This window comes from Papaver somniferum, chromosome 6, assembly GCF_003573695.1.
Source record: "Papaver somniferum cultivar HN1 chromosome 6, ASM357369v1, whole genome shotgun sequence".
Taxonomy (NCBI): domain Eukaryota; kingdom Viridiplantae; phylum Streptophyta; class Magnoliopsida; order Ranunculales; family Papaveraceae; genus Papaver; species Papaver somniferum.
The window spans coordinates 48,961,286-48,978,243 of record NC_039363.1 but is presented as its reverse complement, the minus strand read 5'-3'; the positions used below and the strand labels follow the sequence as shown (position 1 = coordinate 48,978,243).

Below are 16,958 nucleotides of genomic sequence, written 5' to 3'. Positions count from 1 at the left end.
TTCCTATGGGCTCCTGCCTTGTCTAGTGAAAAATTTAGCTGCTTAACATCCCAGTATGCTCTATGTTCTAACTCAACAGGTAAGTGACATGCCTTGCCATACACAATCCGATAAGGCGACATTCCAATGGGGGTCTTAAATGCAGTACTGTAAGCCCGTAAGGCATCAGTAAGCCTAGACGACCAGTCTTGCCGATTAGGATTAACTGTTTTCTAATATACTTTTTATCTCCCTATTGGAAACCTCTACTTGACCACTAGTATGTGGATGATACGGGGTAGCTACCTTATGTGTAATACCATATTTCTTTATCAAAAGCCTAAAAGGTCCATTACAAAAGTGCGACCCTCCATCACTAATTATAGCTAGTAGTGTACCAAAACGTGTAAGTATATTATTTTTCAAGAACTCAATCATAACCCTATGGTCATTGGTTTTACACCCAACCGCCTCAATCCACTTAGATAAATAGTTTACAGCGACAAGGATGTAAAGGTTACCAAAAGAATTAGGAAACGGACTCATAAAGTCAATACCCCACACATCAAAGACCTCAACAACTAAAATAGGAAATAATACTGGACTAAACGGACTCAGCGATAAGCAGCAGTCTTCTTATCACTAAAGTAACCCCCACAAGCATGATCATGACAAAAGGAAATAATACTGTACTGGTCACTCTCAGGTATACATCTCCTAATAATCTGGTCTAGACAATACTTAAAAAAAATAAGGATCATCCCAAAAGAAATGCTTCACCTCGGCTAAAAACCTAGAACGATCTTGTTTACCCCAATGTTGGGGCATTCGACCAGTAACAAGATAATTCACTATATTCGCATACCAAGTTGCTTGGGTAACAAAGAACAGTTGTTCATTAGGAATACAATCCCTAACAGGAGGAGAATCATTAAGGGTATCCACAACAAGACTAGACAAGTGGTCTGCTACTACATTTTCTGCACCTTTTTTTATCTCTAATGTCTAAGGAAAATTCCTGCAATAATAGGATCCATCTAATCAATCTAGGTTTAGTATCCTTCTTGGAAAGAAGATACTTCAAAGCAGTATGATCAGTAAAGATTATGACCTTAGAACCTAAGAGGTAGGATCTAAACTTGTCTAAGGCAAACACAATAACTAATAGTTCCTTCTTCGTAGTGGTATAGTTCAACTGGGAATCATTCAGAGTTTTGCTAGAATAGTAAATCACATTAAGTAACTTATTTTCTCCCTGACCTAGCACAACACCAATAGCATAATCTGAAGCATCACACATGATCTCAAAGGGTAGGTTCCAGTTGGGTGCCTGGACTATGGGGGCGGTAGTGAGTAAATTCTTAAGCTTCTCAAAAGCCTCTAAACAAGCATCATGAAAGACAAACTTAACATCTTTTAGCAAATTGCAAAGAGGTCTAGAAATCAAGCTAAAATCCTTAATGAATCGACGATAAAAACCAGCATGCCCTAAGAATGACCTAATATTTCTTACGGTTTTTGGGACCTGTAAAATTTTAATAAGGTCAACTTTGGCTCTATCTACCTCTATACCCTTCGAAGATACTATATGCCCTAGAACAATTCCTGAACGAACCATGAAGTGATATTTCTCCCAATTAAGCACTAAATTCTTTTCCTTACACCTAGTTAAAACTAATGACAAATGATGCAAGCACTCATCGAAAGACGAACCAAACACTGAAAAATCATCCATAAAAACCTCTAAGAACCGTTCTACCATATCAGAAAATATGCTCAACATACAACGCTGAAAGGTCGCAGGGGCATTACATAGCCTGAAAGGCATGCATCTATACGCAAAGGTGCCAAAGGGACAAGTAAAAGTGGTTTTCTTTTGGTCTTCTGGGGCTATGACAATCTGATTATAACCGCGGTATCTATCTAAAAAGTAATAATGTCTACATCTAGCTAATCTCTCTAGCATTTGGTCGATGACGGGAAGGGGAAAATGGTCCTTCCTAGTGACCTTGTTCAATTTCCTGTAGTCAATACAGACACGCCAACCCGTGGTCACCCGGGTTGGGATTAACTCATTGTTATCATTTTGGACTACAATAATACCGGATTTCTTGGGAACAACTTGAACGGGTCTGACCCACTTACTGTCTGAAATGGGGTAGATAATTCCTGCATCTAACAACTTAAGAACCTCGGTTCGAACTACTTCTTTCATATTAAGGTTCTGTCGACGTTGCATCTCCCTAGAAGGTTTGGTGTCACTCTCTAAATATATATGATGCATACAATCAGTAGGACTTATACCCTTAATGTCTGCTATGGTCCACCCTAAAGCTTCCTTGTTATTCTGAAGGACGGTCACTAGCCTACTTTCCTGATCACTATCCAAGTCGGATGCTATAATCACAGGTAAAGTTTCAGATGGGCCTAAAAACACATACTCCAGGGAATCTGGTAATGGTTTAAGGTCCAACTTATGAAGCTTTTCTAACGAATGAACTAGGGTAGACTTAGAAACGGGTAGAGGTTCGAACTTAGGTTTCTAGCCATTACTAGTGTCTATCAAAGGGGTTGAATCTAACAAAGCATTCACCTCATTAATCATATCATCATCATCAAAATAAATCCCAAAGTGGGCTAGGCATTTCTCTAATGGATCTTCTAACAAAGTGTTTGGTAATGAATCCTCGACTAATGTTCCTATCTTGTTCACCTCTTCTATGCTCGAGTTATCTAGTTCAGAGGGTAGCTTACTAATATTAAAAATGTTCATCTCAATAGTCATATTACCAAAAGACAAATTCATAATACCATTTCTACAGTTAATGATAGCATTGGATGTAGCTAAAAACGGGCGACCTAAAATCACTAATATTTGGTTCTCTGGGTCAGGGACAAGTTGGGTATCTAGGATAAAAAAATCCACAGGATAAATAAACTTGTCGACCTCAATAAGAACGTCCTCGATCACACCACGAGGAATTTTAACGGACCTATCAGATAACTGAAGTTTCATCTGGGTGGGTTTCATCTCACCAAGTCCTAGCTTAAGGTACACATAGTATGGCAGTAGGTTCACACTGGCTCCTAAGTCAAGCAAAGATTTCTCGACACGGTATTTACCTATTGTGCAAGAAATAGTAGGAGACCCCGGGTCTTTATACTTAAGAGTAGTGGTATTCTGGATAATAGAACTCACATGACTAGCTAGGAAGGCTTTCTTCTGGACACTAAGTTTTCGCTTTCGCGTACACATATCCTTAAGAAACTTGGCATAAGAGGGAATCTGTTTAATCGCATCTAACAATGGGAGGTTGATAGTAACCTGCTTAAAAACCTCCAATATATCATTAAAGTTGGACTCCCTCTTAGTTGTAACTAGCAGCTGGGGGAACGGGGCTCTGGGAACAAAGCCGGGCTCAGCAGGACCCTCATTGGTCTCTTTAGAGACTATATCAGTCTCCTCATTTTCTGGCTCAGAATGGTGAACTACAGCATGTTCACTATCAGGCATGGAAACCTTATTGTCAACTTTCTTTCCACTCCTAAGGGTTGTTATAGAATTCACATGATTGTACATTTCTCTCCTTTAGGGTTAGGATCAGTTTGACTAGGGAACGCTCCATCTTCTCTTTCACTAAGAAACTTAGCTATTTGGCCGACTTGAAGTTCTAAGTTAGCAAGAGACTGGGAATTATTCTTAAAATTATGCCTGGTTTCTTCTTGAAAACCATAGTGGTTCTTTGATAACATCTCATGGTTCTTTGCTAACATAGTAAGGGTTTCTTCTAAGGTGGAGATTTTTTTATCATTCTGAAATTGCGGTTGACCTGAAGAGTTCTTAGCATGACCAAAACCTGGGGGAGGCTGAGAATTACTACACTGTCCTTGATTCTGACCCTTAGACCAAGAAAAATTAGGATGGTTTCTCCAACCAGGGTTGTAAGTCTCTGAGTATGGGTCAAACTTTTGACGGTTCTCAAACCTAGCATTGTTATAGACAACATGGGATTGCTCTTCACTAACCTGACCTTCCCAAAACGAGTTATTGGGTTCTACTCCACAACTACACACTTGAGAGACTCTAAACCTATCATCAGATTCAACAAGAGACCTATGTTTAGGATGATTCAATTCCAAAGTAAGTAACCTTCTAGACAAAGCAGCAAACTTAGCATCAGACCCGAAGCTTGTATCTACCACATTGGTGCTACTTCTATTGACCAAGAGTCTTTTGGGGGGTTCAACACAAGACTCACACTGTTGGGATTTTTCAGCGACAGCTCCTAAGAAGGTAAAAGCATCATCAACACTTTTACTAGTGAACTCACCAGCGCACAGAGACTCAACCATGGCTTTGGTTGAATAGTATAAACCATCATAAATAATCTCTATGAGTTTCATCTTATCAAATCCATGGTGAGGACACTGGGATAAGAGATCATTGAATCTCTCTAAAAACCTATAAAGAGATTCTCCCTCTTGTTGCACACTAGCACTAATTTTCTGCCTAACAGACGCAGTTTTATGCTTAGGGTAGAATTTCATATAGAAAGCAGCAATAAGTTCCTGCCATGTTTCAATGGATTCAGATGGTAGGTTGTTCAGCCAGGTCTTGGCTTTATCTCTCAAGGAAAAGGGAAACATCTTAAGTTTCAAGACTTCTTCAGTAAGGTATTTTATTCTAATTGTCCCACAAATTTCCTCAAAGTCCCTAATATGAAAATAAGGGTTCTCATCATCTTTTCCTAAGAATATAGGGATCATCTGAAGAATACTAGGTTTTATATCGAAATTAGCCGTAGTGGCTGGCAATTTAATGCACGAAGCTCGGGTGGACCTAGTTGGGAACATGTAATCTTTCAAAGTTGCCATTGCTGGCACAACTGAAGTACTAGGGGTATTTTCCTCACGAAGATACAGATTCTCAAAACTGAAGTTTCCAAAAACAGGTCTCTCAAAAGAAGAGTCTTCGAGCTCCCCGCTTCCACAAGAAGACCTACTAGGTTTTTCACTGATCAATCGACCTAGATTATCTCTTTTCCAAGCCCGTTTTCTAATGACCTCGGGCATACACTAGAAAAACAAAAGAAAAAGGAAGAAATCATAAAAGGAAGGGAGGTTCTATGCAAACACAAACAAGACTGACTCCACCACAGCAAACCTACTGATTTCTAGCAAACAAAAAGCATGATGGCTCCACTTAGATTGTTTCTAGACCAGCTTCTAATCCTTCGAAAGGGAATTCGTTATAATTTAAGCAAACCCCTCTGGAATCAATCCGAGTTTAAGTAAGTTGAATCGAGGCGAGGGAAGCTCAATGGAGCTTTGATACCCAAGGCCTCACCGGCGTTACAAGGCGGCATATTCAACTCACAGAAACCATTATGAACTTTGAAGCATGCTTAAAAGAGTAACCAATATTTTTCGAATGACTTTCCTATTAAGCTCGTTACCCTATAAGTCTTGTTCTAGTCAAATTTTAGGCTTAGGTTCACGTTTGGTTTCGTTTTCCTAAGGCGGGCAAGAAGGGAACGGTGATGAAATCCGAACCCTTATCTTGTATGGCCAGTTCTTGCCCTTTACTAGGAAATTAAAGCAACTGTTTTCAAATCCTCAGCATATATGCAAACGAATGAATACAGCAACTCGCTGACAGGGGATTCGCGAGTGTTTCGACAAACTTACCTCCCGTACCAGACGGGGGATGAACCTTTGTAGTCGACTCGGGCCACGTCTCCTATGTCATGTACGAACCCGAGGGGCCGAGGCGATATCGTAATCGCCGTCCTTCTCTGCAAACAATTGATATTTAAACCACCCTTCCGTAGGGTTTTTTTTTTTTAAAAGAGTCCCAAAGTCCACAGTCCAAAAATAAAGTGCAAAAGAAAAAAGATAATCTAAAAGAAATTCTAAAAAAAAAATTGTCTCTCTCTCTCTCCCTCTTTTTTTTTTGATTAATTTTTATTCTCATTTTCTTTCGTTCCAAATTCCAAAATCTGTAAGGAAAAGACAAAAACCCAAAAACGTAAAGAAGAACAAATAAAATAAAAATGAAAAACAAATAAAAACCTAAAAAAAAATCTAAAAAGTCTAGCCTAAAGTCAAGTCCGCGTCGGCGGCGCCAAAAATTGATGTGAATTCAAGTTGTTTTGTAGTAGTAGGTTCGTTGAGACTTGTGAAAGCAATAAATTTTAGCCTTAATTTTAAAGCAAAGAAAATAAAGCAAATAAATGTTGATATGTTGTGAAAATTATGGAGAGGCTGGAGTTAGGATTTCACCATTCATCAATACTTATGTGGTTCTAAATTAATTTATATCATGCAATTTAAACAATTGATTCGATTCTAAAGTATTGCCAAAATCAGATTCCCAAAATATCAAATGTTAGTCGCAAGTATAACGCATCAAGAGTCTAAAACTAAGCATGCATCATCAAGAGAAAACACATTTGATTAATAAGAATTATTTAATTTATTTTTATCAATGCAATTAATCATATAAAAATATTGCATAAATTTATAAAATAAATATTACCACATAATTCTTGAAAGAATGACTTCCTCTGTCGCCCCAAGGATTGGGTTTAGCTCATCATTAGGAAAACACGCTCAAAATTCTTTTTTTTATTGCTCAAAGGTGGTGTACAAATGATAAAATTGGAGAAACAATGATAAAACCGGGTTTGTAACAGTTATATGTGTTACAAACTGAAAAGAACGATAAAACAGTACTGTCGCTGATTCTGTATCTCTCGACCCATGCCTGTGTGTCGTTTCCACTGTTGAAAAACGACTGTCTTGGATGGTATGTTCTTCGTGTTCTTCAGATGAGCAGCACCAGAAAAGTATTCCTGGTGGTTCTGATTATCGCATCTGTCTTCTCCAAAACTCTCCCAAACTCTCCGTAAAACTTCTATGATACCCCAACACCTATTCATAACCCAGCAACAGCAAAATCTCACGTAATAACTTCATATAATTCTCCATTATTCTTCACGGACAGTTTAGGAAATAATTCAGATTTTTGATCCCTACACGCGTTCTGAAGCTTCCAAATTGCCATATTTAACTCCTTCACACTCCAAATGGTTGTTAGGGTCTTCCAAACACGTGCAAACTCCTCTGCTTCTCGTGCAAATCCCGTGATATCCTCTTCCGAGAATAAACTCCCCTGTTTTCTTCTCGCGAGTTATCTAGCCAAATTTAGCCAATTAAATCACTCATGATAGTTTTGTTGGGACATATCACAACTACCCAACAAATTTCAACCCTTTAATCTACCTAGAACTCCTTCAAACTTCAATCGAAAATTACACAGTTTTGTTCTTCATTTTCCCGCCAAAATGAAATTCAAAAGAAGAAGATGGGTGCTAAGGATGAATTTAGGTGTTGAGGATGAATTTTGGCTACGCATAACCTTGGGTGCCCCTTAGCCAAATCTGGGGTCCGTATAGCAAATGTCCTCCGGGGGTCCAAATAGCACTTTTTGAGCAACTTTTTCCACGCAAGTGTATTTCTCCAAAAACACCTAAACAAACATAAAAACACCATAATAAGTACAAAATCAAGCACTAGAAATAGAGACACTGAGGACAATTCAGACACAAAAATGTGTCTATCATTTATATTTTTAAAATATAATGCATAGTGTGAAAGGATAATAGTCCCACATCGCTGTAATCCGCTTAATTAACTTAAAATATAATATGGAAGGGCCGCTCCACTCATTGCCAATTGGTTTTGAGTTGGATGCCCGCAGAGTTTAACATGGTATCAGAGCTAGGCCCGATTTTGGCCTCTGTGACCGAATGACGTAGGTAGGTGCACGTGCCTTACATGCAAGGTAGTCAATATCGGTTGTACATGCCGATTTACAGGTTTTTATCAGATATCGGAAGATACCTATACGATATCGAAAATATCGGTGATACAAAGACAAAATGATATTATCGGTTGTATAGGCTGGTACAAACAGATATATCGGTTTTACTTGTACACCGATAATATCAGTTTCGTGAATAAATTTTTCATCAACATACATCTAGTCTTTACAGACAAGTACAATGTGAACTGGAGAAGGTAAAAAGCCCTAATTTATTTATAATATAAAATCAATGACTATATGGTAGGATATAAGATGGAAACCATATTTCGATTGGAAGGCATAAAAATATAAAAGATAAATATGAAGGATAATAAAAAAGATTTACCGGCATAATGGGACAACAATCACAACGTTGGATAATAAACCACCTGTATTTTGGAAATTTGAGATATGTATATGATTCTTATCATTTTTTTACTATGGTTTTATAATTATTTGAAATTCTATATTAAATGATGTATCGCCTATAAAAACAGATATTACCATTTGTATAGGTGTATAAGACCCGACCGATACGGTACAGATACGCGATATTAATTACCTTGCTTACACGTGAGGGGCGTGTGGAAGGACAATAGTCCCACATTGCTAGTAATTACATAATTAACTTAAATATAATATGGAAGGGCCACTCCACTCATTGCCAATTGGTCTTGAGTTGGATGCTCGCAGACTTTAACATGGTATCAGAGCTAAGCCCCAGATCAGACCTGCGTACGCCGGGTGTGGGCCGAGTTACTGGCCGAAGTGTTTAACCGATTTTGTCACTTGTACAACCGGGGTGTAGGCCAGTGCCGATACTGGCCGAGGTGTTACCCCCTGATTTAGTCACTCACCTGTGTACACTTGTTACCGATGGAATGGTAACTCGTACGTAAGTCCATGTGTGAGGCCCAGTGACTGGCCTTACACGTGAGGGGGCGTGTGAAAGGACAATAGTCCCACATCGCTATAATCCGCTTAATTAACTTAAAATATAATATGGAAGGGCCGCTCCACTCATTGCCAATTGATTTTGAGTTGGATGCCCGCATACTTTAACATGGTGAAAGGACAATAGTCCCACATCGCTAGTTTCCGCATAATGAACTTAAAATATAATATGAAAGGGCCGCTCCACTCATGGCCAATTGGTTTTGAGTTGGATGCCCGCAGACTTTCACATGCTATCAGAGTTAGGCCCGTAGGCGGGGTGTAGGCCCGATTTTGGCCGTCGTGACCCGAGTGGGCACATGTACACCCGTGACCGAATCACTGGTCACTCGTATGACCTGTATGTGGGGTGGACCGTGACCGAATGTCACCTGCACATCCTTGACCCACACGTGCGTAGGTCCACGTGTTAGGCCGAATGACTGGCCTTACACGTGAGGGAGGGTGTGAAAGGACAATAGTCCCACATCGCTAGTTTCCGCATAATAAACTTAAAATATAATATGAAAGGGCCGCTCCACTCATGGCCAATTGGTTTTGAGTTGGATGCCCGCAGACTTTAACATGGTATCAGAGTTAGGCCCGATTTTGGCCTCTGTGACCGAATGACGTAGGTAGGTGCATGTGCCTTACACGTGAGGGGGCGTGTGGAAGGACAATAGTCCCACATTGCTAGTAATTACATAATTAACTTAAATATAATATGGAAGGGCCATTCCATTCATTGCTAATTGGTCTTGAGTTGGATGCCCGCAGACTTTAACACATAACCATTATGCATAGCACCTCAAAAGATGCATAATACATGAGAGGAATTGATGCAAACCAACACAAAGGATGCATAGCAAATAAGGTAAATTGATGCAAACCACCACAAAAAATACATAAAAAATTGGGAAATTTTATATAAACTACCATAAATTAGATGCATATCAATTTAAACCTTGTAACACCATTATGCATGACGGTGTTTCATTTTTTTTCGGTCGGTCTTCCCCAACGTGGCAACGGTGATCTAGTAGTCCTACATGGACTATCAGCGCAACAATAAAGTTTCTTGTCTTGCTAGAAGAAAAAGAAGGCGAATTGTGTTAAGGTCCTACAGTATAATTATTATTATTTTTTTTTTTGAAGCACAGTATAATTATTAGTTCGCATAGCTGCAACATAATCTTTTTCATGAAAGAAGGATTAGCTGATAGCTCATGTAGAGCTAGCTATTAGGATGGGCATTCAATTCGTTGAGGTCTTCCTCCTTTCTTTAAAAAAAAGTACGGGTACATTGGTCTCGAATGCCCATAAATTCATGTTAAAAGTGTTCTCGGATAGAGAAAATGAATAAAAGAAGGAAACCTCAGATGAAACTACGGACAGCTAAATCAAAGTCTGTCTCCAAAATGGTTGTAATCCAGGACTTCAAAGAACAATCTTCTTGATCTGTTCCTGATATGATTTGGTGTTGAGACTTGCATTCCAACTAGCAGCTGATTAGATCATTGAGAACGGTGGGAACTTCTCACAAAACGGATTACACAAGTAATAAGAGCATAACTGATTGAGAAGACGGTCGTGCCTTTCTGAATTAGCTTTAGCCCATGGGAGATGATGCTACGTTGGGGACTTCTCACAAAACGGTGTAAAGATGATATTAAATCCTACGATTCGTTCTTGGTCGACTATTCTATCAAGCAACCTTGCTTGCCCATAAACAAAGCAAAGAATTATATGGAACTTTTATTTGTCTTCACATTTTAATTCCTACATTTCTTTCTTAACAGATTAAACAATGGATTCTGCTAGCATTTATTGTTTTCTCTTAGGCTTCACTGCATCAATCTTCTTCTCCTTGCCCCATCTTAAGAAATGGCAAAAGAAGCAAAGCGTCGATGAAAAATTAAGAATCATAAGTGAAACACTCGAACAAGCAGAGTTGAGATTAATCAGATTTCAAGAAAGGCACGACCGTCTTCTCAATCAATTATGCTCTTATTACTTGTGTAATCCGGAACTGGAGAAGTCACTGGTGAATGCTCGAACATCAATGAATGAATCCATGGAGTTCACCAACACTCTAAGACAAATGCAGCTAAAGCTAATCCAGTCATACCCAGGCGAATTTTCAGACATCTTTCAACTAGACAGGCCAAACAGATATACAGGCCTCTCAAGTAGGAATTAGAAAATCAAATTTCCTACAGTTCATACTTAGATTCTCTTTGTGCGAAATATTTTAACATGATTCAGATACAATACACAAGGTTTGATTACGCTCAAACAGCAATAGAACGTTATATCTCATCTCACCATAAAGTAACATTTCTTAACAAACAAAAATGTAACCTAGAAGAAACCAACACAAATTGTTGATGAGGCTAATCAATGCTTTCACATTTCCTATTACTGTTAAGACTGGACTATTTTCATTTATGAATAATTGCTTCATGGTATTGCTGTCTGTCACCTAAAACAGCATCAAAACCAAATAGTAGCAAAAACAAAAAACATTTGTATACTCACAAGTCGATTCAATGTCATCAGAGTAACCTTGCCTGGAAATAATTGGAGCAACCTTGCTCCAATCTTCTGCCAGTACTTTGTGTGCTTTTCTGCAGGTTCTTCTAGACTTGTGTGAAGGATATACACTTTGACCACGGAAACAAAAAGAAATTCACACATAAAAAAGATTTGGATTTCTATTTACATTATAAATACAGACCAGCCGCAACAACATGTGCCTATTCTTTTATTGTTCACACTTAACAAATGATTTGCATTAGAAAAAAATTAAGAACAGAAGAAGAGAAAAAAAAAAGTAAAAGAAGAACACCTGAGGAATAATAACAATGCCATCTCTCACATCACAAAGACCCACGATCAAATAAAATCACTCTTCAACCGCACATATCAGAGTTTCTTAAGATACCATTTCTTGTTTTATGATTGTTTTCTCAGTTTGGGAAGCAGAGGTACTCACTACTTCTCCATTTGAATTTGACTTTTCATTGATGACTGGTTTTTCAGGTTTCACATTAGGTTGTTTCTTCACCTTCACAACTCCATTTCCATTGGACAAAGTGGATTTAACAGGGAAGACAAGTTTTTTGGCGGTAGGACTTTTTTTATTACCAACCTTACTCACAGGCCTATTTGGCATATTTTTTGGGCTGATTGACTGTGCAACAATCCTACTCTCCCACGGCCGAGCTGCAATCCAGCGTTCAACCCAACTCCAGCCCCAGTTAGCTTCATACGCTATCTTTTCATGGTTCGGATTAGAGTTAGCTCTCCACTGCAAATCACAAGTCACATGGTCATGTTTTATAGGTGCAAGCTTGTAAAGCTGCAGAAACTCACACCTGAATAAATGTGCACCGGCTATGGTGCTCGCCTAGGCGCACGAGTCGCCCAAGGGGCGCGTAGATAATAAAACGCCCTGGGTGAAGATATGTGAACAAAAAAAAAAAAAACTGGGCGCCTAGGCGCTAGGTGAGACGAAGGGCTTGGCGCCTAGCCTCACCTAGCGCCTAACACAACACAGTGCACCGGTGCATTTTATGGCACCCATAGGAACGCTAATCAACTAACTAAGGCTAAGACAATTTGTAGCTTATCCTATTTTTAAACACCGTACAAGCGAATTTCAAGGTTTATAGAAGGGATGTTGACAAAGATGGCTATCTCAATCGTCGGGAGTTCAAGCTGACGAGAATCAGCCACGACCATGTGTTATGTTTGTTGATTAAGTAACAAACTGAGAAGGAACTGAAAATACTCAAGTGTACCTGATGAGAAAAGGCATATGCCATGGCCCTCTCACGTTTAATTGAGGCATCTTCTCGCTGTTGTATCCTAGACAGAATTTCCTCCATTGTGTCAGACCCACCACACCATTCCTCCTGTTAAAGTCAACATGTGAGTTCCAAATTGAAAAGCGGAAACAAATACCACTCCTCTTGTCTCTGTGGAAACCGAAAACGTCTATCACAGAATCATGTGGAAAATTCCAGACAGGGACAACAGAAACAAGGGCTTATCAAACTAGATACATTATAAAGTATAAACTGAAGACTAGGGATGGAATAAAATTCTAAGGTGGATAGAGCCCCAGTTTCAGTTTTGTTTGACCCACGTGTCATAAGAAGTTACACTTTACATAACTCTTGTCTGAAGTTTATGTAGATTTATGGTGAAAAAACAAGAAACTGCTATCTGTTTCTTTCAAATGCCGCTCTAAGCAAAGATACAAAAGAGTAACAGGTAAAGAATATAACATGAACTATCATATAAGCAAATACTGCTTGTATGTTGTCTATGCATTTGACTTTGACCTAAATGCATACCTCAAGCTCATGAAGCTTTGCTTCATGCTTCAACTGACTCTCGAGTTTCTTTTGTTTAATCCGGCCCTCTGTCACCATATGCAATCGACGAGCTCTAATCTCAGCCTGTATTTTACTCCATGAATGAAGATATCTTAAAGTGGATGATGATTGCTTTCTGACTGTTTGGTTTTGTATCAGGGCCTTGAAAGTTACAATTTTTTTCATTTGTCTCAAAGTTTTTCTTGCCTGAAAAAACATAGAGACATGGTTCAAAACATATAAAAACAGCAACAGGCAGAATGGCTTTCGGTAATGTGCATCATACCACAAGAAAATTATTTTAAAGTAACATACCTTATATCCCCGGAATGCTGTTTGAACTCGTGTTGCAGCTACGTCCTCAACTGGAAGGTCTAAAAACCTGGGATTCCCATTCTTCAACTTCAATCCATTTATTCCCTGTTGCATTTAAATTAAGGATCACATTACATAATACTCAGACATGTGCAAAAAGATTCCTAGCAAAGAAAGTGAACCAACTTATTTTAAAGTGAACACTAGAGGCCTTCGGGTAAAGTACAGGATACAATAGTTGACGAACTACGAGACGCGTCGCAATGTAAGGATCAGTGATAGCAAGAGGAAGGACTGGAGGAAAAACGTATGAGATAATGATTTTGATTGTGAAATCTTAATTTTCCCATGCTACTAACTAACCATAACTTCAATAAACTTTTTCAACAGTGTATATGCTGACTAATCAGTTTTACATCCATCTGGTATTTTTCTTAGATGGATTCAAATATGATTTGAGATAAATAGACAAAAAAGCCTTTGTTAGCTCCCAACAGAACAAAACCCTATGTCCAGGTCTTGGAACCCGCATGTACTGTATTAGTAGGAAAAGATACAAAAACGTCTTTTTGTTTTTTTGGATGAAATCTGCAATACGAACTAACAGGGTAAACCATAATAATTAGATTCATGCCAGAAACTTCTTCAGTCTTACCTTTGCTTGGTTGGCTTTGTCTTTCTTTACTTTCTTTAGGCGAACAAATGACTTAAACCAGTTCGTAGAGCCCATTCCTTGTGTAAGTTTCTTTATCCCGTAATATGTATGTTGGTTGAGTCCAGAAAACCAAAAAAAATCCTGGAAGGAAGGGATAAAACAAGAATCTGATTTTATACTAAGAAATGAATTTGAAACATTATGTCTATCAGGTTACTAGAGGCTCTAGAGCAAATCATCCAACAAGGAACAGATATTTAAGTTTAGCATCCGACTGAATAAGCACATCAAATAAGCATTAAATAGATATTTACGAACACATTAGGCCTTCAAGCTGGATTATCACTAATGCAAACTCATCATCAATAAATATAACCAAAGGTATCACCAACTGCACTTTTAGATTGAATTGACATCTACAGAAGAAATTTGTAATAACTTCAGAATTAAATGGCCATGCACAAAAGTTAATGTATTATTAGAAGACAATTAGTGATGCTTTAAAATACACCAAGATCCAACTGAACCAATTTCACTGTTACCGCCTGTATCAGTACAAAAATAAATGAAAGACTTCTAAAAAAAACTTCTGCATACTCTTCCATCTATTTCTTACTAGTCCTTACCTAGATCTCTGAATAACACATCTCCTATCTCTCTCTCAAAAAAGCTATTTTGCTAGATTGAAATAAAGATGAACAAAAGAAAAATTACAAATACGCAGAAAATGAAGAAATGGGTACCTGGGAAGGAGTTACCAACAAAGAACCCACAAATAATCAGAGCCGAAACGAGATTTAGGAGCAGTAGTAGTAATAGTGAGTAGAGACAAGTATTGTCCAAGAAGAAATGCTGAACAAGAGAAATAGGGAGAGAGAGTCGCCACCCGATAGGAAGAGGGTGAGAGAACAAAAGTAGGTGTGGTGTGGTGACAGTAGTGTGGATCTGCGATGGCCCATTACCAGCTTTCTCTGAAAAGATATCGAATTTAAAACTTAAAAGAATGGAAAAATACTAGAAATAAGTTCAGTTTATCTAAAAATAATCAAACTGACGTTTCAACTCATTTACAAGATTGGTGGTGAGTTGATCTAATTGGAGTAATTAGGAAGACCCCACTCAACAATAAATAATACAGAGAGAGATTTCCAGTTTAGTCCACTAAACCCGATCCGGATTAGTGGCTAGTCCAGCGGGAAACAACATTTACTCCCTAGTTCAAAAAAGATTTGAAAAGAGTAAAATTACTCTACTAACCCTAACATATAATATACTATGTATGTTAGTAACATATATAATATGTAGTAACATATATACTAGTATTAATACTAGTTTACTAGTATACTAGTATACATATGTAATATGTAGTAACATATGTAACTAGTAATATGTAGTAACTAGTAACATATGTAATATGTAGTAACTAATAACTAGTAGTATACTAGTATACTAGTAACTACTAGTATACTAATATTAATATGTAGTATGTAGTAAAATATGTAGTAACATATATAGAACAAATGTAGTATGTAGTAACATATGTTACTAGTATCAATATGTTATATACTGATACTACATATTAATATGTAGTATGTTATACATTGGCACTACATATTAATATGTAGTAACATTATTAATATGTGGTATGCTATATATTGATATTACATATTAATATTGATACTACATATTAATATGTAGTATGTTATATATTGACACTACATATTAATATGTAGTGTCATATTAGTATGTAGTATGTTATATATTGATATTACATATTAATATGTTACTAGTATACTAGTTACTATTAGTACTACTAGTATACTAGTATAGTACTAGTTACTACTAGTAAACTAGTCTACTAGTACACATGTTACTACTAGTATAGTAGAGTAGTTACTTAATACTAGTTTACTAGTATACATATGTAATATGTAGTAACATATGTAACTAGTATACATATGTAATATGTAGTAACATATGTAACTAGTAATATGTAATAACTAGTAACATATGTAATATGTAGTGTCATATTAGTATGTAGTGTCATATTAGTATGTAGTATGTTATATATTGATATTACATATTAATATGTTACTAGTATACTAGTATAGTACTAGTTACTACTAGTAAACTAGTCTACTAGTACACATGTTACTACTAGTATAGTAGAGTAGTTACTTAATTTACGAGTAACATATTCTTTTTAATATTAATATAGTACATATTGATATGTAGTATGACCATATTGATACTATTAGTATGTAGTAACATATTACTAGTAATATTAAATGTGTTGATACTAATTAGATTTGTAAGGGTGTTTTAGGCATTTAGAAAATACACTTTATAATCTCCACAAAAATTTTGGACTAGCGAGTAAATAATCTAGTCCAAAAACATGTTTTTGGACTAACGAGTAAATGTTTTTCGTGGGTGGACTAGCCATTAACTGGGTCATGAAAAATTGGACTAAATAGTAATTCCTACTTTAGTCTATTAATATCCCAAGATCTTGTCTCATCATCAATAAAATATGAAACTTTAACTCTAGGGTCAGGGGGAACCAAAGGATTTAGGGTGGTAGTTACTAAAGTAGGAACCCACTTGTCACACCAAGGGTCAATAAATTTTCCATCTCCCACAATCCAAGAGATAAAAGGATTAAATTTTCAAATGTCAGCAACGACGTTTATTTTTTAAATATGTGCAGGATATTGTGATGTTGAAACTTAGAAATAAGGGTATAAATAATGAGTTATTTTAATTTTTTCATCTCTATATGTACTAGATTTTTGTCATTATAATTTACAAATGGGGAGTTTGTTAG

General features: G+C 37.2%; 1 protein-coding gene across 1 annotated transcript; it reads right to left on the bottom strand.

The window, feature by feature from the left end:
- Positions 1-11,453: 11,453 nt before the first annotated feature.
- LOC113287505 (protein IQ-DOMAIN 1-like) lies at positions 11,454-15,087 on the bottom strand. Its single transcript, XM_026536283.1, has 6 exons — positions 14,875-15,087; positions 14,132-14,272; positions 13,477-13,581; positions 13,141-13,368; positions 12,583-12,696; positions 11,454-12,089 (listed from the first exon to the last, which is right to left on the bottom strand). The coding sequence occupies exons 2-6, from the start codon at positions 14,204-14,206 to the stop codon at positions 11,715-11,717; spliced, it is 897 nt and encodes a 298-aa protein (XP_026392068.1). The 5' UTR covers positions 14,207-14,272; positions 14,875-15,087; the 3' UTR covers positions 11,454-11,714.
- Positions 15,088-16,958: the final 1,871 nt, after the last annotated feature.